Consider the following 23,769-nt stretch of genomic DNA (forward strand, 5'->3'; position numbering starts at 1 on the left):
CACCACCAAGGGTGACCCTAAGGAAAACTGTGGACTCTGGGTGAGGTCATGTCAGTGTAGGGTCACTGATTGTAACAAATGCACCATCTGGTGCATGATGGTGACAGTGGAGGATGGGTCAGGGGGCACACGGGAATGCTGTACCTTCTGTTCAATTTTGCTGCAAACCTAAAACCACTCCAAATAATAAAGTCTATATAGAAGGGAGAGTCACAAAGTGGATTCTGAAAACTCATTCAAAATAAAGAATATAAAATATATAATAATCTTTATTATTCATGTACATATATCTTGGAAATCTAAGTCAAATACATTATTAAAATTAATTTCATCTTTTTCTTTTTCTTTTTAATGTGGCAACTACATTTGAAATGACATGTGGCTGGCATTACTTTTCTACTGGGCAGCACTGGCCTAAATCTTTAAAGCAACCCCGTGACATAGGCACATGGTCATCTCACAGATGGGCAGTGTGGCAGTGCCCCCCTGTCCCCTGGCTCCTCCCCAGGGGTCACCTGCAGCCTCAATGCACAGTCCCTGCTCAACCTCACAGGTTCCCACCTCAAACCTTTGCATCTCTCTGCCTGAGCGGCAGGCCAGAAGCACCAGGGAGTTAGTGCTTCCAGGAACAGCCCTGACCAGTGGTGGTGAGGAAGGGTGGATGAATAGCCCTGCTTCCTCAGCCCAGGTGAGGGTCCCAGAGGGTCCTGGTAGGATCAGGTCCAACTGTCCACAGAAGCCACCTGCTTTCCTCCCACCCTCCCTTTCCACCTGCTGCCCTCTCTCACTGCCTTCCTCCCTCCCAGGTAAATTGATGCTTCTCATGGGTTCTGTTCTTGGAAAATCTCAAACTAAGGCACTCGGGCACAGCAAGCTGAAGGACCCGGACAGGGCATATAAATAGGAGAGGCAGGCTTGTGATCTGATTCCGGCTGGCTGACACCAGATGCCACACTCCCAAACAGCACGCTCTGTGCCTCTCACACAGTAGCCATGACATGCCTATGGCAGGAGCGTGGGAACCTCCCCTCAAATCTTCCCACTCTTGGAGCTGACCCCAGAGTGGAAAATCCCTTCTCTGGGCTCAGATGATTTTATAAGGCCAGCCTGGCCTGCCCAATGCTGTCCCTTGGCACCACCTCCTGGCTGGAGGGAAACCAGGACTGCCAGCCAGTGCCTTGAAGGGCACTGGTCTTTGAAAAAAGAGGACACTGGGATCTGGGACCTGGAGAAGCTGGGCCGGTGAGGGATCCAGGCAAGAATGTATTGGGCTTACTCATTTGTTGAGCTTACATGTGCCCAGCATGGGTCCAAATGTGCTATGTATGCATGTCTGTATGTGTAGTGTCTGTCTGTATGTACTATGTATATGTCTGTATATGTGTGTGCATCTGTGTATGTGTGCATGTGTATCTCTGTATGTGTATGTATGCATGTCTGTATGTGTGTCTATAGGTATGTACTGTGTATGTGTATCTGTGTGTGTGCATCTATGTGTGCTGTGCATGTGTCTATTTGTACTGTGTCTGTATGAGTGCATCTGTGTATGTGTGCGTGTGTATGTGTATGTGTCTGTATGTGCATCTGTATGTATATGTGTGCATGTATGTCTATATGTGCATGTGTCTGTACATGCTGTGTGTGCACATACGTGCATCTGTATGTGTGTGTGTCATAAACATACATTCCTCACAGGAACCCTCTGAAGTGTACATAGTTATTATCCCCATCATATACAGATGAAGGAGTTGGGGAACAGAGGTGGAACTTGCTGAGGTCACACAGCTAGTACCACAAGGAGGATTCAGACTCAGGGAGCCCATCTCTTACTCCTGGATCTTGCCTCTCCTGAAACTTCCAGGAAGTCTGCTGCCAGCTACTCACTCACTCTGGGCTCTGCTACAGAGTGCCTGTTCTGCACAGACTTAGCATGAACTTCCAGCAATCCCCACCTTTGGCAGAGCTCCACTGGGAGGGACAGGCTGGCAGGGAAAGGCACCCTCATAAGTGAGAAGCAGCAGGCACCAGAGGGACTATGATGGCTGGAAAAGGATGCCCCCTACCTCCACCTCCAAGGCCCCTCTGCCATCTGCCTTTTGGCAAAGATCAGTTAATCAACACAGCCCCTCAACTTGAGTGTGTCTGTTTATTCCTAGTCTCAGGCAAGAATGTGCCTTCCTCCCTCCCAGGTAAATTGATGCTTCTCATGGGTTCTGTTCTTGGAAAATCTCAAACTAAGGCACTCGGGCACAGCAATTCCCAAAGGATTTGACGGCGCTTAAAAAGATAGATGCACAGTGTCTTCCCAGAGATACTCTGACGGTAATGCCTGGTTTACTGCCCTAATGGCCTTGTGACTGACACCTTGGTAATGTGATACTGTTAGAGCATTACACATAGGGTGACCAACTTGTCCTGGTTTTCTTAGAACTTTCCCAGTTTTAAAACTGAAAGCCCCTTGTTCTGGGAAACCCCTCAGAGACAGGCAACAGGGATAGTTGGTAACCCTCATTACACAGGATGCAGCCCCAAATGTCTACTTGCTGGGAGGCCAAAAATTTAGCTCGGAGCTTCCTAACAGCCAAGGCAAAGAAGAAAACACTGTCTGTTATAAGATGGTCAGTGTCTCTAATAGTTAGAATGCTCCACAATGATGGAAATGTTTTATACGTCCATTATGACAGATACCACATGTTTCTATGGAGTACCTAAATGTGGCCAGTGTGATGGATAAACAGAATTTTTAATTTAAAAAATTTTAATCTATTTAAACCTAAATAGTCATATGTGGCTAGTGGAGACTGTATTCAGCACAGTCATATTAGATAAAAATAAATCAAGTGGCCTGGAAAAGCTGCTTTCTTAATATTGAGGCCTAAGGAACTTCTACCAATGAGCTATCATACTGGAGGTGGAGACCAAAGCAGCTCCCCCTATGTCTTCCTTTTCTTCCATGTGTGATAAGAGCAGGTACTTCTACAGCTCACGCTATGTGCTCAGCACTCGCACGAGACCCTCTCAGGAGTCAATTCATTAAATCCTCAAATCCACCTAGAAGGTAGATGCTCTTGGGATCCCCAGTGAGAAGGCTCCTCCAGGAGAGCCCAGGATACCTAAGGTGCCCTTTCCCTGGTCTAAGGGGACAGGCACAGCCCTCCTCCTAACCAGGGGCCAGGAAGCAGGCAGAGGGGCAGCCACAGGAGGGGGAGGCAGAAGGAGCAGGGATGAGGGGTTTCCCATGGCCCTCCCCTCCCCAGCCACCCATGACTCAGACTGACTCAGTGGAAAAGTGAGCAGGGCCCAGCATTACTCCCTGCCATTGAAGGGCATTAAGGAGGCCAGGAGGAAGCCCCTGATCTTCCAGGTAGTAGAGAGCACCTGCTCAGCCTTACTCACAGAGCCTGGGCAACATGGCACCTCTTGTGCACTCTGGATGGTCCCCAACACAACCCCCTACCCCACTCTGCCATGTTGGCCTCTTCCTAACCTAAATGCCAGGGTCTCAAGCCTGCCAAGCCCCTTGGGCTCTGGGCAGCAAAGGAGGGGCAGATGCACTCTGTGACCGGAAGCTGATGACTCCAGGGTCAGAAATAACCCCACAGTCAGCTCCCACGTGGCACTCCTCCCCTCCTCCATTCCAGAATGGCTGGGCCCTGAGTCAGAAGGAAGGGCCCGAAGTGAACAGGGGCCCAGATAATCTGCTTGAAACCTACAGCAGCATTACAGGCTACTGAGCTGTAAAATCAGGGACCTGGTAAGAAGTTGAGGCCTGGGACCCCAAACGTCTTTCCCCAACCCAACCTCTCAGCATGTAGCCAGTACTGCGGGTGAGCAGAGAGAGGAATATGAAGGGAATCTTCAGTGTGGAGGGACCACTGTCAGAGAGGGGAGCCTGCCTGCAGGGGCCCCCGACCCCCAGAAGTGGTTGCATGCACATCAGGGCCATTGGACGCCAATCTAGAGCAGGGAGGTGGGGCTCCCAGGGTTAGGGGACAGGCGCCCCTCCTTATTCATTCCCCCCAGATTGTCTGGGACACCTGCACCCCACCCCTCCTGGCTGAGTCACTGACCCCAATCCACAGGTCAGACTCTGATGAATGAAGGTCTACCTCCCTCCTCTCGTCCGGGCAGAAAGGATTTGTAACCAAGTCCCCAGGATGGAAGTGACCCACAAGCCCTAAAAATAACTGAAGCACTTCATACTCTGAACTTAGCCTCTCCTACCCACCCCCACCCCAGCCCACTCCCAGGCCAGCAAGATAAAGGCAGCTGCTGGGCTGGCAGGGGACAGAGACCCGGAGCCAAGGCAGGGAGAAGAAGCCAGCAGAGCACGACCAGCCCCAACTAAGAAGCTCGAGAGAAACAGCAGGGCCTTGGGCCGCACCTGTCACAGACCCCAAGCACCTGTCAGCCAAGTGGTCCCTCAGGTGAGTGGCCTGCTCCTTCTTCCTTCCATGTGACAGCTGGCTGTCCAGAGTCCCCTCGGACACTCCGGGATGGCTCTCAGGGTGACATGTATCAGGGCAGCTCCAGGAGGAGGCAGGAGGCTGAGGGGCCATGCACACAACTGGTTGTAGGTAAGTGGAGGGATCTCTGATAGAGAGATTTCCTGAGGAAGCTCAGGGAGAGTTGGTGCGAGCCCCATGGGTGCTCTCAGAGTGGCCGCCAGAGGCCTGAGGCCCACAGAGGAAACAGGCTCCTACCAGTCTGGCACAAACCAGAGAGGCTTTCCAGAGGAGGTGGCCTGGAGTTGCAGCTTTTAAAGTACAGGCATGGAGCTCCCCAGCCTTCAGGACCTCTGCCCAGTGAAGCTCCAGGCAAACCCAGAGTGTGGAGGGAAGAGAGACAGTCAGAAGGACAGGGGTCGGGGGTGGTAAGTAGGCCAGACCTGCATTGCTAGACAAGCCCCATGCCCAGCTGCTGTGGGTGAGAGTCTGGGCATATCTGGCCCCAGAAATATCTCCCCAGGGCGGGCCTGCAGCAGCTCCCCACAGGGCGTGGCCTGGGACCTGGGGTGGGATGCAGACCCTACCCAGTGGGAAAGCCCTCGGAGCAGATCTGGGGGCACGAGGTGGGGAGACCTGGGGGGAGCTGGGCAAAGGAGGAACAGACCTGGGGGCAAAGTGGGGCCACCTGACCCAGAGGAGCTGGCCCAGTCCCAGGAGGCTAAGCTCCGGCACACTTCTCGGAGCTAAGGCCCCACCCCAGGTCTGGTTCCGGTTCTGAATGCTCACCCTGTCCCTGCCTTCTAAAAACACAAGCCTCGTGGGTCTCAGGGGTGGGAAGGCCAGGGACCAGGAAATCTGCTTCAAGGGGTCAAGGCCCTGCTACTGCTTTACGGAGCCTCCTGGAACAGCTCCTCTGCACTCGGTGGGACGGTTCCCCACCCTGAACAACGAGGAAGTCAGGTTCAGTGACCTCTGGGGGTCCTTGGGCCTGACATCCCTGAACTCTGTGATTCTAATAATTTGGGACCATAGCAAGGATTCTAGAGATTCCTGGGATTATGGTGGGGTGGTGCTGGTGGCCTATATGCCATTAGGTCACACTGGTGGTGACAGGACAGGGAGGAGGTGGGGACAGGCACAGTGTGCCTCTGGCGTGGTCCTCCTCAGAGCTCAGAGACGAAAGGGAACACCCAGAGCGTGCAGCAGGACTCCGGGGTCCACACACCTCAGGCTCTGGTGTCTCCATGGACATGCTGGGGGTGTGGGGGGGACAAGCATGTCTCGGCTTCCCTTCTTGAGGGAGCCACAAGGAGGAAGTCCCGCCCCCCCACCTGCTGCCAGCATCCCTGCACATCCCCCACGCCAGGCCCCTTTGGCCAGGAGAGGGTCCCAGGCCCCAGCCTCAGTCATCCTGCAGTCAAGGGGCTCAGTACTTGCTCAGAGGGGCCCTCTGGCCGAGCCCAGGCTGCTGTGCTGCGGCCAGGACCTTGGCTATATTTAGTACTGAGTGTGGAGTAGAGCAGAGGGCGGGGGGTGGGGCATGTTTCTCATTCTTTCCCCACTGGCCTCTGCACACTGTTAGTACACCTGTCACAAGACTGATAAGACACACAGAGGACAGAGACCAGAGGAGGGCTTGATGGGTGGGAGGCCACGAGGTGGGGGTGGGGGGGGCGAGCTGGGGGTCCACAGCACCCCAGTGGAAGCTGACCAAAAAGAAGAGGAGAGAGGGGGTATTGGAGACCTGTGTGCTTGCACACAGTTGGGGAAGCATCCATGACAGGGCAGGGCTTTCTTTGCAAGAAGGCCCCTGGCCCCCTGCCTTCCCTCCCTGGGGTGTACCCCTCACACTGTCCTAGAGGGACATCACAGCCAGTAAGAAAGCCCATGCCCCTGCCCTCTTATTTCCAGTAGCCAGGCTCCAAAGAGGCTCTAGGAACCCCAGCCAGCACTGCCTACCACTCACATACCAAGATCTGACTTGTTCCATGCCTCAGTTTCCTCATCTTTAATTATGAGTGGTTGGGCTGGAAGACCCTTGAGATGCCCCAGCTCAGACCTTCAGCATCTTGGGATGAGGCTCAGAAAACTCCTTCCTGGGACTCAGAATCTGGCGCTGCCTAACCAGGAAACTGCTTCTGCTCTAGCAGGGGCTACTGACCCTACTATGACCCCTGGGCCTGGAAAAGGCCTGGAATGAGCTGATAGCCAGAGATAAGGGTCGGGCAGGACTCCCAGGGACCAAGGCAGACACGCCCTCTAGTGTCATGAAAGGAAATTTCTTCTCCGTGGGAAGTAATCACCGATTGAGGGACCCTCCTCTCCCTGGCTGGGACCCCTTACGTCAGGAATCCCCAGGCCACTGACCTGGGAGTTCACCAGGGAAAACTGATTTTGGTAAAGGAAGCTGAGGCATGTCCGGTTTGTCCTCTGGTGGTCCGGGCACCCCTCAAGAAGCTGAAGGTCATTTGCAGGGCCACAGTGCCCTGTTTGCTTCCTAGCAACCAGGTGATTCTGGGGAAGCCAATGGATGGCTCCTTGTGCCCTAGGCTTAAGGCTCACACACCAGCCAAGCAGTGGCACAGTGTGACCCAGATGAGGTCTGCAGGGGGGTGGGGGTTTCTCAGCACATGTCCCCGCAGGGCCACTCTGTCCCCACCCCTTCTCCTTCCCACCAAAGGTCCAGCCCTGTCCTCACCTCTACCCCTTCCTCCCAGAGGATGGCTGAGGCCCAGATGCAGGTGGCCCCCACACCAACCATCCGGATGGCGACTACACAGGACCTGCCCCTCCCTCCACCCCTGGCCCCGGAGGACCTGCCCCTGCCACCACCCAAGGAGTGCTTCTCCAAGTTCCACCAGCAGCGGCAAGCAAGCGAGCTCCGCCGCCTCTACAGGCACATCCACCCCGAGCTCCGCAGGAATCTGGCTGAGGCCGTGGCTGAAGACCTGGCTGAGGTTCTGGGTTCAGAGGAGCCCACCGAGGGTGACGTCCAGTGCCTGCGCTGGATCTTTGAGAACTGGCGGCTGGATGCCATTGGGGACCATGAGAGGCCATTTGCCAAGGAGCCTGTGCCTGGCGGTGATGTCCAGGGTACCTCCCACAAGTTTGAGGAAGGCACCTTTGTCCACAGCACGGGCCAGGAGCCAGCTGGACCACAGCCACACAGGGGGGACGTCCGTGCCACCCGCTGGCTGTTTGAGACAAAGCCGCTGGATGAGCTGACGGGCCAGGAGGCTCTGGAGGCTACCGTGAGGGGGCCTGAGGCCAGTGGGGACGTCCAGGGTGCCAGGATGCTCTTTGAGACCCAGCCACTGGACCGCCTAGGCTCTCGCCCCTCCCTCCAAGAGCAGAGCCCCTTGGAGTTGCGCTCAGAGATCCAGGAGCTGAAGGGTGATGTGAAGAAGACAGTGAAACTGTTCCAGACGGAGCCGCTCTGTGCCATCCAGGATGCAGAGGGTGCCATGCATGAGGTCAGGGCTGCGTGCCGGGAGGAGATCCAAAGCCATGCAGTGAGGACCGCCCGCTGGCTCTTCGAGACCCAACCACTGGATGCCATCAACCAGGACCCCAGCCGGGTGCGGGTGATCCGGGGGATCTCCCTGGAGGAGGGGGCCCGGCCAGATGTCAGTGCAACCCGCTGGATCTTTGAGACACAGCCACTGGATGCCATCCGGGAGACTGTGGTGGACGAGAAGGACTTCCAGCCTTCCCCAGACCTTATCCCTCCTGGTCCGGATGTCCAGCAGCAGCGGCATCTGTTTGAGACCCGAGCGCTAGACACTCTAAAGGGGGAGGAGGAGGCAGGGGAGGAGGCCCCACCCAAAGAGGAAGTAGTCCCTGGCAATGTCCGCTCTACCCTGTGGCTCTTTGAGACGAAGCCCCTGGACACCCACAGAGATGAGGTCCAAGTGGGTCACCTGCAATGTGTGGGTACCCGGGAGAACTTGGGGCTCGTGCACGAGCATCCATCCAGTGATGGCTCCTCAGCACTGGCCAGCTCCCAGAGTGCCCCCCAGGGGGAGGGGGTGAAGGGTGATGTGAAGTCCTTCAAGAGCCTTTTTGAGACCCTTCCTCTGGACAGCATTGGGCAGGGTGAGGTTCTGGCTCACATGAATGTGAGCAGAGTGGAAGGCACTGATTCTGTGGGGCAGTCCCAGGATGTGGGGTCCCCAGTGTATGCCATGCAGGATAGCAAAGGCCACCTCCATGCCCTGACTTCTGTCAGCAGGGAGCAGGTAGTTGGAGGTGATGTGCAGGGCTACAGATGGATGTTTGAGACACAGCCCCTAGACAAACTGAGCCGAAGCACCAGTACCGTCGATGTGGTGCGGGGCATCACCCGGCAGGAAATGGTGGCTGGGGACGTGGGCACTGCCCGGTGGCTCTTTGAGACCCAGCCCCTGGAGGTAATCCACCAGCGGGAGCAGCAGGAAAGGCAGGAAGAAGAGGGAAAGGGTCAGGCAGGCCCCCAGCCTGAGGCACCTCTGAAGGGTGATGTGCAGACAATCCGGTGGTTGTTTGAGACATGCCCAATGAGCAAGTTGGTGGGAAAGCAGGGCTCAGAGGTCACAGATCCCACAACTAAGGCCAAGGCACGGTCCTGCACCTGGATGTTCACACCCCAAGCCCTGGACAGGCCAGAAGGCTCCAGGGAACAGCACCTGCAGGTTAGCCAGATACAGGCTGGGGAAAGACAGACTGATGGACGAGTCTTTGAGACTGAGCCTCTGTGGGCCCCATGCCAGCCCTGTGGAAGAGGGCCTGTACGACACTGCAGCAGAGTGGAGATCCCTTCTGGGCAGGTGTCTCGTCAAAAAGAGGTTTTCCAAGCCCTGGAGGCAAGCAAGACGGAAGGGCCAGGGTCCAGGGAAATCCCTGAGCCCATCTCTGCGGGCTCTGTGCACAAGTTCACCTGGCTCTTTGAGAATTGTCCCATGGGCTCCCTGGCAGCTGAAAGCATCCGAGGGGGCAACCTCCAGGAAGAACAGCCCATGGGGACCTCCAGCAAAGGGGTGCGGGAGAAGCCGGAGACTGCAGCCGAGGGGACCCTGTGGACTCTGCATGCCACACCTGGCATCCTGCACCATGGAGGCATCCTCATGGAGGCCCGAGGGCCTGGGGAGCTGTGCCTTGCCAAGTATGTGCTCCCAGGTCCAGGGCAGGGGGCGCCCTGCATACAGAAGGAGGAGCTGGTGTCTGGTGAACTTCCCCGGATTGTCCGCCAAGTGTTGCGCCGGCCAGACGTGGACCAGCAGGGGTTGCTGGTTCAGGAGGACCCAGCAGGCCACCTCCGGCTCAAGCCACTGAGGCTGCCAGCTCCCAGCAGCAGTGGGAATGTTGAGGACATGGATCCCGAGTTCCAGCAGTTGCTGGCTTGTGGCCTGGGGACTTCCATGGCAAGGACTGGGCTGGTGATGCAGGAGACAGAGCAGGGCATGGTTGCACTGACCGCCTACTCCTTGCAGCCCCGGCCAGCTGGCAGGGCCCCTGAGAGGAGTAGTGTGCAGCTGCTGGCCAGCTGCATAGACAAAGGAGACCTGAGTGGCCTGCACAGTCTGCGGTGGGAGCCTCCGTCTGACCCAAGTCCAGTGCCAGCCAGCGAAGGGGCCCAGAAGTTGCCTCCAACTGAGAGCATCATCCATGTTCCCCCCCTGGACCCCAGCATGGGGATGGGGCATCTGAGAGGCCCGGGAGCTACCCCTTCCCCCATGCAGGCCATTGGAAAGGCAGTCTCTCTAACTAAGGAAGACAGTTGCCCTGGGCAGAAAGGGATGGCAGCTTTGCAAAAGTCAGGAACAACGACTCTACTCCCCGGGCCCAGGGCCCCAGACCTTGGGGTCACCAAGCAGAGTCTGCAGATGGCAACAGCTGAAGCCCAAAGCCTGAACCAGCAGGTGCTGAAAAAGCACTGGCAGGGTCCCAGCCCAGGAGCCACTTCCATGCCCTTCCAGGAGGGTCGTCTGCAAGCACCCATCAAGGCTGCTGTGGCTGCCCAGAGCAACACTGGCCCTATAGCTGGAGGTGACCCCAAGATCCCAGCAGCCCCCAGAAAGGTCAGTGGGGAACAAAAAGCACTGTCTGGAGGACTACCTGGGGGGTGGGTGACCATTCAGGATGGCATCTACACTGCTCACCCCGTGAGGACCTTTGACCCACCTAGGGCTATCCAGCCTTCTGAGGGGGGACGCTCACCAAGGGGCAGGGAGACTACCGTCTCAGTCCAGGCTCCAAGCCCACTCCAGGAAGTTCCAGGCCAGGGTCTCCAGCCTGGCTGGGAGGAGCCTGGGGGTCCAGAGCAGGTGACAGCAGGAGTCAGACCACGGGGCCTCCAAGCCACCGAGACCACACTGAAGCCCGCCCTGCTAGTCCACCAGACTCTGGCCTCTGGGCCTCAGGCTGCAGGTGCCTGCCGGCACTCCCATAATGCCTCTGTTCCTCCTCCTCCTCCTCTCCCAGCTGCTGTGACAGGACCTGACTTCCCAGCCCAAGCCTGCCGTGCTGAAGACACCATCAGGCAGGTCTCCGAGCCCCTGCAGGACCCCCTTCTCCATTCCCACAGCAGCCCTGCTGACCAGAGAACCCCTGAGGAATCACAGACAAAGACCCTGAAACTGGAGCCCACCCTTCCCTCAAGGAAGAAGCCTCAGCTGCCCCCCAAACCTGCACATCTAAGCCAGATCCCCCCTCCTCAGAGGCTGCCCAGGCCCTCAGCTCCATCTCTCAACTCCTCCAAGGTGAGGCAAGGAGAGTACACACAAGGTGAGACAGATGCAGTCATTCCTCGGCCGGCCAAGGTCCCCACCATTCCAGACCTGGGACACATATCTCTGGCTGGGCATCCTGGGGGACAGAGCCAGCCCAGCCCCCAAGGTGGCCCTGAGTGCAGCAAGAGTCAACCTGCAGGCAGAAGGGCCCAGAGCCCTAAGCCTCCCACGCTCTCGGGTCTCAGCAGTGACCCCACCTCACCACAGCAGAGAAGCCCCCCTGGAGACAAGCCCACAGAAGTTTCCCAGCAAGGTTCCCCTGAGGGATGCCAGCAAGGGCTCCAGGGCCTCCTGAGCCAGGGGCAAACCCCAGAGAAGGAGGCTGCAAGCAGTGTGGACGTAGGGGCGCTGCGGAGGCTCTTTGAGGCTATGCCCCAGCTGGGAGTGACCCCTCAGCCTACTGCTGCCCCCAGCAAGCCCGAACCCTCGGTGGAGCAGGCCTTTGGGGAGCTGACAAAGGTTAGCACGGAGGTGGCCCGGCTGAAGGAACAGACCCTGGCCAGGCTGCTGGACATTGAGGAGGCTGTGCACAAGGCCCTCAGCTCCATGTCCAGCCTGCAGCCAGAGGTTAGCACCAGGAGCCATTCGCAAGGACCTATAAAGGACCACAGTTCCTGCAAGGTCAGTGTCATGGACAGCAGTAGAGCCAGGCCCAATTGCTCAGGCCAGGAGGTCAGGGGTCAAACCACAGTCAAGAGCCAAACTGGGGTTACATGCTATACTGAAGTCCAGAGCCAAGCGAAGGTCAGAAGCCACACAGAGTTCAGAGGTCAAGCAGCTTCCACCACCCCTTCCACTAGGAGGCTAGGGACATTAAGAGAAAAGCCAACCTTCCCTCAGGTCTGCCTCCCAGCAGAGTCACCCTCCTCCCCAACCTTCATCTCCATCCAGTCAGCCCCAAGGAAGCTTCTAGAGGCTCCCAGCCCCAGGGTCAGCCCCAATATCTCAGCAAAAAGTACACACCTGGCCCAGGATGTGAGCCAGGCACTGATCTACCAGAAGGGTGTCCAGGACAAGGCTGGGAAGAAGGCCACCCAGTGCTCTAGACAGCCGGAGCCCGCCCCAGCCTCAGCCGGCGCCCTGCCCACGGGGCGGCAGAGGAGCACTCTGGAGCTGCAGACAAGGACCTTGACAGAGCAGGACGAGGAGGTGGGCCAGTGTGCGAGCAGCACAGTAATGGCATCCTGCTCTGAGGTCACTGAGGGAGCAGAGCTGCCCAGGGGCCCAGGCCCCCACCTTGGGCTCCATGCCTCCCCCTTGCTCCGGCAGTTCCTGCACAGTCCAGCGGGGCTCAAAGGGGCCCAGGCAGCGGCTGGGGTGGCATGTGTGCCCGGTGGCCACTCTCAGTCAGCAGCCCAGTGAGCCCCTCTGCCTTCCAGCACAGCCTCCCATCTGTCACACTGGCGTGCCTCTCTCCAAGGCCCCAAGACTGAGGCAGGTACCCACCTCCTGCACACAGAGGGCAGGACCAAGAAGAAAGGGCATCTTCTGAGACTTGTGGGCAGGTTCCTTTCCCTCAGTTCCATCAGTAGGCCTGGTTTTTGCAACAAGGGGCAAAAAGGCTGGGACGAGGCCCCCTGTCACATGGGCATGGGAGTAGGAAGGGGGCTCGTGGCTGCTTGTGGAGGATGTCATGTGGAGACACCTGCTCAACAGGCCTAGCCCACATACAGGCACATGTGAATCTGTATGCCACTGCCTGGGGCAGGGCCCCTGAATAACACTTCTCCCTCAGCCTGCCTTTCTTTTATTAGAGTCAAAACGTCCTCAGCCATCACTCCCTAATTCCTGGAGAGGACAGGGCCAACTGGACATGGGGCTGGGGTGTTTGGGATTGGTCTCAGGGCCCCTTCATCACCATCTCCATCATTTAGCGGGTCATCCCAGAAGCTCAAAAGTTACATGGAAAGCGCTGGCAATCAGCCACATCCCTACAAGCCAAAGAGCCTGCCTCTCTACCCACTGTCCGTCACTCTGCACCCCAAATGGGCAGGATACCATCTGAATAAACACAAATTTTGTTCTGTCTTCTGTGTGTGTCTGCCTGACTACCTGATCTCTTCCAGGTCTGGGTTCCCACTGCGGGGAAAAGCCACAGCTTTAGATGCCCATTTTCCTGGCAATAGCAGTGTTGGAAGGCTCTGAAAAACCAACCCTTCTTCTGCCACCTTAGCTGGAAACCAGAAAGCCCCTGCACACCCCCTGTGCTGCTTGTTCCCCATCACATGCACTGCTACCCCTCTACCTCTGGAGGTCCTTGGGCCTCACCCTGGAGTGGAATATGACAAGGATCCTGCTCCAGAGTGGGAGAGTAGCCTAGTCAGGACTGGGAAGGATGGAGGACCTCATGCCAGGAGAATCCTGGTGGCCAAGATGTAGACAACATTCCCCTGCTCAGGCCAGGGGCAATTTAGGTACCAAAGCCACCCACCTGGGCCTAATACCCAGAACAGGGGTTCCTGGGAGGGGAATGCAGAGATCCGATGATTTGGGCAAGGGCCCTTTCCACTGTTTCAAAAGGCATTCAGTGCCTGCTGCATGTCAGGCCTGCTCTCAGCAGCAGGGACACAGACATGAGGCCTAAAGGGGTCATGCCCTCAGGGAACTGACTTCCTAGAATGAGGACACAGAGAACTTAGTCCATGAATAAATACAAAATATCAGAATAAGGGCGATGCATCTGATAGGCCACTCTTCCACTCTGGGGTAGGAGTCCCCAAATATGGTGATGTGACAATGATAGCTGAGTGCCTTGGAGAATTTGGCTAAAGGTGGACCTCTCCAAAAAAAAATCTCACCTGAGATCTAAACAAAAAGAGCCAGTGACATGAGAATCAAGGGGGTGCATGCCAGGTAGAGGAAAGAGCACAAGTAGAAACCCAAGGTGGGAGTGGATTTCAGTTCCTGGACCTGGATACCCCTCCATAGGAAGGGGCTTTAGCAGCTCCCTCCACATGGGGCCCTCCAGGGATATATGGGAACTTGCTCACACTTGCTTCAGTTGAACACGTGGGCTCCTAGCCTACCACCTGCATAGGACAGCCCTCTGCACTCCTCCCCCACCCGACCTCACTGCCAGCGTGCTCATATGGGTGGGCTCCCCTGGGGCAGCAGAGCGATGACCTAGAAGGGGCCCATCCCCGTGTAAGCAATTAAGATACCAAATCTACACACCTGCACAGAATACCCTCCTCTCACTGGACCCCAGGCCACATCCTTGCCCCGGATCTCACTTGATTACAGGGCCCTGGAGTTTATAGCATGACTGTTCTTAGTGGTGTCATCTACAAAGTGGGACGATTATGGTACCTATTGTGAAGATTACATGAATGATGTGTGTAGTGCTTGGAACCAGGCCTAGCACCTGGAACTCAAAGACGTTCACTCATGGTACTCACGGTATTTTAGTTGCCAGCTTAATATATTTCTTTGTCACCTGCAGGTGGAGTCCCTGTCTTGTTCTTCTCAGTGTCTCTGGTGCTTATCAAAGTGCCTAGAAAGCGCTCCACAAACGGCAAATAAATGACTGAGTTCACCCATGCATCCAACTAACATTTATAGAGCACCTATGCGTGCCAGGTTCCGCTCAGTGTGCTGAGAATAGAGATGAACAAGGCGGAATTTGCCCCTGACCTCATGAACTTAGGTTTAAAGAGGGAGGACCGCAGATCACAAGCAGGTAAGATCATTTTAGAGGAGGGCGATACTACGAAGGATATAAAAACCAGGCAGTTACCTTCGCTTGGGTGTTCGGGGAGGGCATCCCTGTGCGGAGGTGACCTAAACCACCGAGGAACCGATTGGTAGCGCGCGAGAGGGCGGCACAGGGCGGGAAGTGGTCCGCGACGGTGGCTGGTGCGCGGGCGGCGGCGGGCCCCGGACAGCAGCGGCCTTGGGCGGGGTCTGGGTCGACCCTGCACAGCCGCAGCCCCACCTGCCGCCCTTGCCGAGGCCCCGCCTCCCCCACGCCGGGGGACTGGCGGGGCGGGGCCTGAGGCGGAGCGCGCACCGCCCAGACCCCGCCCCGGAGCCCTGGAGGCGGCCGTCCGCCGTAGCCCAGGATGCTGACGTCAAGTCTCGGGTTCCCGGAAATGCCCGTGACGCAGCTCTGGACGGACCTGCTTGGCCCGGACTCCCGGGGGTGGTGTCTTCGCGTCACCCATGTCGCGGCACGCCCGGGCAGACCCCGGCAGGGCGCCCTTCCCTCCTGGCCCTCCGCCTGCTCGCGTGTCCCAAGTTCACCCGCCAGACCTGTCTTCCCAGCCGCCCCTGGGTCTCCGGCCACCCTCCGTCCGCCTTCCCTGAGAGGAGGACGACCTCCCGGTGGTCCCCCTCGCCTGACCCTTACTGTCCCCACAGTCTGCCATCCGACTGGCCGCCTTTACAGACATCTACCAGGCCAGTCTTCTGTGTGATGCCCTCTGCTAGCTTCCCCACTCGTTCAGTCGAAAATCTGTTCGGCCTCGGCCTTACTTGCACGATTCATTGTTGCCTCCTCACTTACTCGCCCACATCCCCGTGGGACTGCCATCTTCACAGAACACACCAAGGTGATTCCGGTTTGCCCCTCATGTGTCCTATGATCTTTAGTGGCTGGGCTCCTCAACTCCTTCAGAAGGGCCTTTTCTGACCCACCCTTTCCCTGCCTCTTCCCATGCCTGGTGGAACAGGGCTGTAAGTTACCAGGCTGTTTTCCTGAGTACCTATTACAATATGAAATTATCCTGCTCAGTATTTGCTTGCTTATTTTCAGTGTTCTGATACTATTCCTGCACAGCAAATCACCTCAAACAGTGATTTAAACAATGACCACTTCATGATGTTCATGAGTTCGGTGGGTCAGGAATTTGGACAGAACACAGTGGGAATGGCTTGTCTCTGTGCCATGATGTGTGGGGCCTCAGCTGGGAAGACTCCAAGGCTGGGCTCCTAATTCAGCATTAGGGTCTGGAAACGCCTGAAGACTCACTCACATGTCTGGCAGTTGATGCTGGCTGGGATGTCAGCCAGAACACATACGCATGGCCTCTCCGTGTGGCCTGGGCTTCCCTGCACATGGCAGTCTCAGGGGACTGGACTTTCTACATCTCATCTCAACTCTCCAAAGGCACTTACTTGTCCCAACTCAGGCAGAAGCCACATCACCTTTATGACCTGGCCTCAGAAGTCACACATAAAATCACTTCTGCTGCATTCTGTTGGCTACAAGTGAGTCGCAAATCTGCCTAGATTGAATGAAAGGGGTATTGGACACCACCTTTTGATGAGGAAGAGGTTCTAGAAGAACATGCAGCCATCTTTGGAAAGTGCCGTCTCCACACCAAGTGTTCCCCCACTGGTATCATCTCCATGATACACTACTTCTCATTGGTTTGTTGTTACAGCCCCAGTGCTGGAGTGATGCAGAAGCACTCAGTTGGTGTTCAATCATGTTTTAGAGTGAATAAATGAAGGCTGGTCTTTCAAGGGGTCATTCAGGCCCAACTCTCCACCCTGTAAGTGTATTTCCTGCACCAGCCCTCAATTTCAGCCTGGTCTGCTCTGGAGGAAGTGCAGTATTTCCATGGAAGATGGGAGTCAGGTATAGTTGCCCTTGCTTTTTTTGGCTGGGGGTGTGAGGGTACAAGTAGAGGGGGAGGGCTTTGGGAATTGAGAGACGTGTAACCAAATGACATTCTGAAACAGTGTTCTACTGTATGGGGTGTTGAAAATGCAGTCTACTTTTTCTCATTCTGAACACTGGAAATGCCCAGGTGAGCACTGGGGTTTTGTCCTCTAGACTGGCCTTGGGGAGTAGTAAAGTGGACTAATGGGATGGACCTTTGGAGAGGTGCCTCAGGTAGCAGAAAGGGGGTTGGAATGCCTATTAGGAACCTTTGCAGAGATCTGGGCTGAGGTGGCCCTGAAGCCCCCCATTTGCCTGTTAAGGTATGCAAATTCTCCCTGCTTTGTTATTGGTGTAAGACCTTCTATTTGATCTTCCCAAAGTCCTGAAGCTTGTACAGTTTCTTCTCGTTTCCTTCTCTTCCATTACGGATATTGGCAGAAGGACAAGCCAGAGACTCAACCAGGGCTTCTTCCTGGCACCCCTCCCCCGCCCCCCATCAATCTACTTTGGCTTCTCAAATCTCTCTTCCCTTTTCCTGCCCCTTCCAGCCCCATGGTTGCTCTGAGAGTTCCAGTGTCATATCCCAATGGCCTCCCTCCTCCAGGGCCTCCTCCAGTCCATCCCTGCAGGGCTCCCCACCAACCCCAAAATCCACATGACTTTGGTCATTCAAGATCCTTCTTGTACAGCTGCTCCCTGTGTTTACAGCTTCTGTGGATCCACTCCCCCATGAAAATTGTACTTTCCTGGGGCATGGGGCCTTCCTGTCCAACATATTTTTTGGGACCCATGAAAATATTTGAATTTCTTTTAAAAGCAGAAGGAAAAAAACTTTCAGATAGAAGAAAATGTCTTAATATATAACATTTTGGTTTTTTTTACCACCACAGTTGTCAAATACACTTTCTAATGCTTTTTATGGAGGAAGACTCAGCTCTGAGGCTACTGTTGAAGGAAGCAAGGCCATCCAAACTGTCCTTTGACCTCTCAATCTTACACAGTTTTACATCTTGGAAAACCAGGCTCTAATCTTTGGTTTTGTGCCTCTCTCGCCCACCGTACTGTGAGTACCTGCCAGTCAGTACCTCAGCCCCAGCCCTGTTTTCTCCATATTGGCATCTGTTCCACACCTGTGCGGCCAAGCTGCCGCGTTAGACGACGCCCCACTAACTTCCGAAGACACCTGGAGAGGTGTTGGGGCTTTGTCTGGGTCCGGGGGAGGGGGCACCGGGGAAGGGGCGTGCTCCGGGGGAATGTGGGCGGGGCACCTGGAAAGGGGCGCCCGCAGAGCGGTCCGCGTCGCGGAGAGGGGGCGCCTGCTCCGGCCGGGAAGGGACTCGGCCGCTGGCAGCCCCCGCCCCTTAGCCCGGTCGGAAGGAAGCTGGCTCTGCGGTTCCCTCCTTTCTTCCCCAAAGCTCCGCACCCCTTCCCCTTCCCTCTCCTCCTCCCCATCTGGTTTCTGACGAAAAAGTGCTGCCGAGAATTCCCAGAAGGCCCGGACGTGAGGTCACGGCTGCGGTCCCGAGCAGGTTCCGGGAAGAGGCCAGGGCGGGGCGGTCAGCCGGGCGCAGGAGGGCCGGAGGGACACTGGCCAGGCCAGAATAGGGAGAGTCCGAGCCCCCGGGCCAGGGCTCCAGTCCCGGGGATGTGGCAGCGGGTCGGAAGGTCATGGCCCTGCCGCCTCGCACCTGGGGCTTTGTCGTCAGACAGGGACACAGGATGAATGAGGAGGGGGCTCGCCTCAGCGCTGTTGGGGCCCAAAGACTGGACCCCTTTAGCTGCCCATCTGTAGTGAACTGGTTAAGTACCGCACTGATGTGCCCTGGGGTACCACACCTCGTGGAAGGGAATGAGCAGTTGTTTATTGGCCAAATGGCCAAGATGCATTGTTAGGGGAGCAAAACCGAGGAGCCTCCTCCAGACTCCTCTATAAACTCCTTCTTAAAACTCCCTTCCTGGCGATTTAAGAAGATATACAGGTTTACCCCACTACCCAAAAATGGAGGGTTCCTACGAAACTTTCCCAAAGCCAAAATGGCGAGAAGCCAAGAAGCAATTACTATTAATTTATATGAAAAATTTTTGAGTGTTCCCAGACCCAAAAAATAACCTCTCAGTCTTTTCTGAAAAGTTAGGACACATCTTGCTAATGGATGCACAAAATAAATGGAGATAAAGCCCAGATGCTCAGGGACACAGTCCAAAGCTCTCGCAGCTTGGCGCTGAGAAGGCTAAGTGTGGTCCCCAGAAAGGCACGCTGCCTCTCTAAGTGCTGCTGCAAAGCAAACACGGAAAGCTATTCTCGTTTTTCCCCCTTCTTTGGTAAAAAGGAAAATCCTCTTCGAATTTCTTTTGGTTGGGAAAAACAGGTACTAACGTAGGTCTTTCGTAAAAGCTAAGTGGTGTGACCTGAATTTCCGAAAAGCAGGGGGGAGATGTGTATTCACTTAAATACATACTGAGCGCCTGCCAAGCACCAGCACATTGCAGTGCTGAGGAGATAGCAGTGGACACAACAGACAGAGGCCCTGATCTGTGCAGCTGTAGGCGGGGTGCCAGATGAAATGCCTCCGGTGTGGACAAGTGCTCTGAAGGAAAAGGGGAGAGCCAGGCATCAAGAAAATGATGGAGCTCATACTAAGATACTTCAGGTGGGGTGTTCAGGGGAGGCCCTTAGACAAGCTGACATCTGAACAGAGGATGAAGTGACAGAGTTGCATATATCCATCAGGGAGGGCCAGTGTGGCTGAAGCAGAACGGGCAAGGGGGGCAGAGTGGTAGCAGGTGTGAGGCCAGGTCGGGAAGATGAGGGAGTAGGAGCAGGGTCGTGTAGGCCTGTAGGGGCTCTGGTTATAGTGAGATGGTGTGGGAAGCCAGTGGAGGGTCTTGAACAAAGAAGTGACATGATCTGACTTAGGCTTTAATAGATCATCTGGCTGCTGGACAGACAACAGAGGCTCCAGGGAGGAGCCTGTTGCAATAATCCAGGCAAGTCACAGTGGTGGCTGGGCCAGGGTGGTAGAGGTGTAAAGCATGATGTGCTTCTGGATATATTTTGAAAGTAGAGCTGAGAGAATTTGCTGCTAAACCAGATGTGACTGGAGAGAAAGGACTTGAGAGTGTAACCGCAAGCGTGGAGCTACCATTTACCAGGGGTGGGAAGATGGGGAGCAGTGGGATGTGTAGGGAGTAGGGCAAGGAACCAGTAGTCTGAGCTGCTGGTTCAGGGGTGATAGAAACAGGAGAATTATTTGGAATTTGTAGCAGAGAAACAGCTAGCACAATGGGATTGAGAAATTGGAGGAAGGTTTAATAAAAGGATTGTGTGACAGAAGTATAGCGAGTGTAGAGAAACCTCAAGGGCAAAGTAGGCACCCAGGGCTAGTGGATGGATACTGAATGATCCAAGTGAAAGGAGGGAGCTGCTGGCAGCTGGGGACAGAGAGAACTAAGTTGGGAGAACCATATCCAGGCTTCAGTGATGTCATCCAAGGAAGGGGATTTATTTTTGATACACAAGCTTGGATGTTGCCAAATAGCCGGAATTGAGGCCTTTGGTAGAGGAGAAGCCCGTCCATGGCAGGCGTGCAGGGAAAGTAAGCTACCTGAGCTCCCTCTGAACTCATGCCTGCGTTGGCCAGCGTTCAAGTCACATGGAAAGTCAGAGGACAAGGGAGCCCAGTGAGGTGGCTTGTGTAGGTCAGTCTCCTACACAGAGCTGGAGGGGCTAGAGAGCAGGTGTGGAGGAATGGAAGAGTAGAAGAGGCCTGGCTTGGGGCAGTGTGAAGGTGATAGCAAAGCCCTGGCTGGAGACAGGCTGCTTAGGGCCAAGCACAGTAGAAAAGGGGCAAAGTTCGCTGCCCTGGAGCCCTCTGGTACTTAGAGATTGTGAGATAACAGAGCACCAGGAAAGGATCCTCCACAGAGAGCCACACCCACGGCCAGTGAGGCAAGTGCGTCTGTAAGAGGTGGCGGGGGGGGGGGCAAGACAGGGCTGGATAAGTGCTCCCGCAGGATGAGGGGCACATATTTCTGTGTGTGTGGATATCACACACTGTCTGTCTCTGGAAAGAGACCAAAAGCCTCTGTTAATAGTGCCCTTAGTAGAGACCAAGGGCAAACAGAGGAGAGACACCCGACTTCTCATTTTCTTCCATTTGGGATATTTTAAACCATGTTCATATATAAATTTTATCAAAATGAAGAAAACAGAGTTTGTTTTCTTAAAGTTTCCCATAGCAGGAGAGATCCAGTTTTACAGAAAGAGCAAATTCAACAGTTTTCCCAAATAAGCTGGAGGACAGGCGCAAGGTAGTTCTGGGGTTGGAGAAGAGGCTTGATGGGGCCTGGGAGGGGGGCCCGGAAGAGTTGCTGTCAGGACTCCTTGTCTTCAGCCTTCTCTCAGAACAGTGACCTTGGAAACCAGGTTGAACTAGGTCCTGTTACACCTGCAGTCTCCTGGTTACTTGCCCTCTTCCTGGTCTGCACAGTCCAAGACTTGAGGAAAACTTAATTCTTCACATCTTAGTATCTTTTTAATAACTTTACATGTCATGCTTTAGGTATTTTCAATCTTGCGTATGAAAAAACAGCTCCCCTTCCTTGAATGAACTCACTCAAGTTTGGAGGCTGCCTGTTGGAAGAGAGCAAAGCCGTGTCCTGGACGAGGTACTCCTCTGTGGAGCACAGAGGCCTTTGCATTAGAAGTTTTTTCCCCTGTTAAGAACCAGTTCCAGATAGACGTCACTTCAGGATTGTGCTTTATTCTTAGCTCTACCTCAGATCCTGAGGATGGGGACCCAGTTAAGGGTCCCATGGAACCAGCCAATTTCAGGAAGCTTCTAACAGTTGGAGGGGTGGGAATGGGTGAGGGTCTGCAGAGGGAGCATTGGGAGACCTGTGTCCCCTCCTTCCTGGGCTGAGATGGGGATTCCTAACTGAACAGACTTCAGACTTTTCTGACTCAGCATTCCCCAAAGAAAGGGCCAAAACTGGGAAGGGAGCCACCAGCACATTTCCCTCTTGGGAACTATGGTAAAATGTGAACTCTAGATCCACTTCCCATTCCAACCAAATAATTCAAACTTCTCCATATGCCCTCTGCCTTTGAGTCTCTCTGTCTCTGTCCTACTAAAACAAAACTCCATGAGAGCAGAGACCATGTCTGCATTATTTGCCCCATATGATCAGGGACTGGAGCAGCACACGCTTCAGTGAACGCATGCGTGAATGGCCAAAGTGACTTTTCCACAGCTGAACTGTGTTTCAGGAAGACACCCAACCATCCCTTTGTACACACTGTGCCCGTCATCTCCAAAGCACAGTCCTGGGTGGGCCGCCCACCCTGAGCAGGATACCGGGGCCATCCAGAGAGCTGAGTGTGCACATCTCACCCCTATTTCACCTGTAGTGCCAGTAGCTTGACATCAGCCATGGTGGGAAAATTTACTCCATGGAAACTAGCAAACACTTGGACATCATGACCTTCTTCCCCAGAGAACAGGCTGTTAAACGTTTACCAGCACACTCCTGTCTCCAGCCCTGTTTCTGCCACTTGCAGGCTCTTAAGATTCAGACAAGTCACCGAGCTTCAGTTCATAAACTGGAAGCCCCATGATGTCTACCTGACGGACTTGTCTGGAGTGTTAAACGTGACTGTAATCCTGTACTGTGTTTAGCATAATTACTTCTAGTAAATACACAGTACACTTTAGTATGACTTCAGTTACTTCTTGCTGAGGAACAAGCCACCCCCAAAATTTAGTGGTTTAACACACTACATTTATTTTGCTCATGAATCTATAATACAGTAGAACTCGGTAAAGTAGCCGATGACTGGAGAGACATGAGCGCTGGGGAACAGGACCACCTGAAAGCATGTTCACTCCATCTGGCATTGAATGCTGGCTGTCAGCTTGGACCTCAGCCGGGCTGTTGACAGCACCCCTGCACGGGTCTCCTGCATGGAACCGAGGCTTCCTCACAGCGTGGTGGCTGGGATTCAAGGTTGGGCGTCCCAAGAAAAAAACAGGCAGCAGCCATGCATTTCTTCTAACTTACTCTGGAAATCAGACAGTGTCAACTTCTTCCACATTTATTCATTAGAAATGAGTCACTAAGACTGGCCCATATCCAAGGGGTGAGGAATTTGATTCCCTTTTTTTGAGGAAAAGAATTTGTGGACATGTTTTAAACCATCCTAGCTCTCATTATTATGCCCTCGGTACACTCTAGCTTAAGAAAATTATCCCTTTTCTTGGCCTGTGAGCCCCCTGTGGGAGGGAGGCTCCCTCCCCCTGCTGCTCCCCAGGCAGACCTTAGGGCTCTGTGTGCTGCAGAGATCATCAAAGGTCAGAGAAGCCAAGGAGCTGGCCCTGAACATTTGTGCCCTGCTTCCACTGGACGCCATCTGTATTGGCCCCACAAAAACTGAGGTGAGGGGCATGGGCAGCTGGTTTTACCAGCAGGACTGTGACCCCAGCAGACTGCTCATCCTGGGGTAGGTGACCCTGAGGGTAAGTCTATGGTTACCCCTACACAAGCCTGCCCTGAAGATGAGATGACAAGGTCACTGCCTGGGGGGCAGGTCGTGGCTTATGATGTGACCCATCCTGGCCTTGGTGTCCTGGTCTGTCAGATGAGAATTAGAAAAGGGCTGTGGGTTGGAATTTGGAACAGATTGTCATATTCAGATGGCTGGGCTGGAAGCCAATTTCTTCTTCTGGAAATGGTTGACAGAGTCACAAGCTTCTCCTAGGAAATAGGAGAAAGCAATGCAGAGAGAGATGGCCTCCTTCCTCCTATGGGACATGAATCCTTCTCTCTGTCTTCAAGATCCACAGAACTGGGGTCTAATACCAGAAAGAAGCATGCATGCAGGTATATGGGATGTTTGGGATGGGTAGGGGGATCTTCAGAAAAGACCTAGAAAAGCCTTCATCCCAAT

At 54.9% G+C, this 23,769-nt stretch overlaps 1 protein-coding gene and 1 long non-coding RNA gene across 3 annotated transcripts in view; one reads left to right on the forward strand and one right to left on the reverse strand.

Moving 5' to 3' along the window:
- Window positions 1-16,778, reverse strand: part of LOC108406922 (uncharacterized) — a 69,395-nt gene extending 52,617 nt beyond the window's left edge. Inside the window, exons 1-2 of the long non-coding RNA XR_012125502.1 lie at window positions 14,952-16,778; window positions 14,614-14,708 (exon numbers count right to left, since the gene is read on the reverse strand). This is a non-coding gene — a long non-coding RNA (uncharacterized lncRNA). The remainder of the gene's footprint in view (window positions 1-14,613; window positions 14,709-14,951) is intronic.
- On the forward strand, window positions 4,240-13,243 carry XIRP1 (xin actin binding repeat containing 1). 2 transcript variants are annotated; one of them, XM_017675937.3, is made up of 3 exons: window positions 4,240-4,427; window positions 7,166-10,504; window positions 10,908-11,045. In XM_017675937.3, exons 2-3 carry the CDS (start codon window positions 7,169-7,171, stop codon window positions 10,914-10,916), a joined length of 3,345 nt encoding a protein of 1,114 aa, XP_017531426.3. In that variant the 5' UTR covers window positions 4,240-4,427; window positions 7,166-7,168; the 3' UTR covers window positions 10,917-11,045. The 2 variants fall into 2 exon arrangements, with proteins under 2 accessions (XP_017531426.3, XP_017531425.3); XM_017675936.3 differs by having other exon boundaries at window positions 7,166-13,243.
- Window positions 16,779-23,769: the final 6,991 nt, after the last annotated feature.

The sequence above is a fragment of the Manis javanica genome, chromosome 15 (assembly GCF_040802235.1).
Source record: "Manis javanica isolate MJ-LG chromosome 15, MJ_LKY, whole genome shotgun sequence".
Lineage (NCBI taxonomy): Eukaryota > Metazoa > Chordata > Mammalia > Pholidota > Manidae > Manis > Manis javanica.

Coding starts and splice junctions, on each gene's coding strand:
- XIRP1 (XM_017675936.3), top strand. CDS start 7,169: ATGGCTGAGGCCCAGATGCAGGTGGCCCCCACACCAACCATCCGGATG.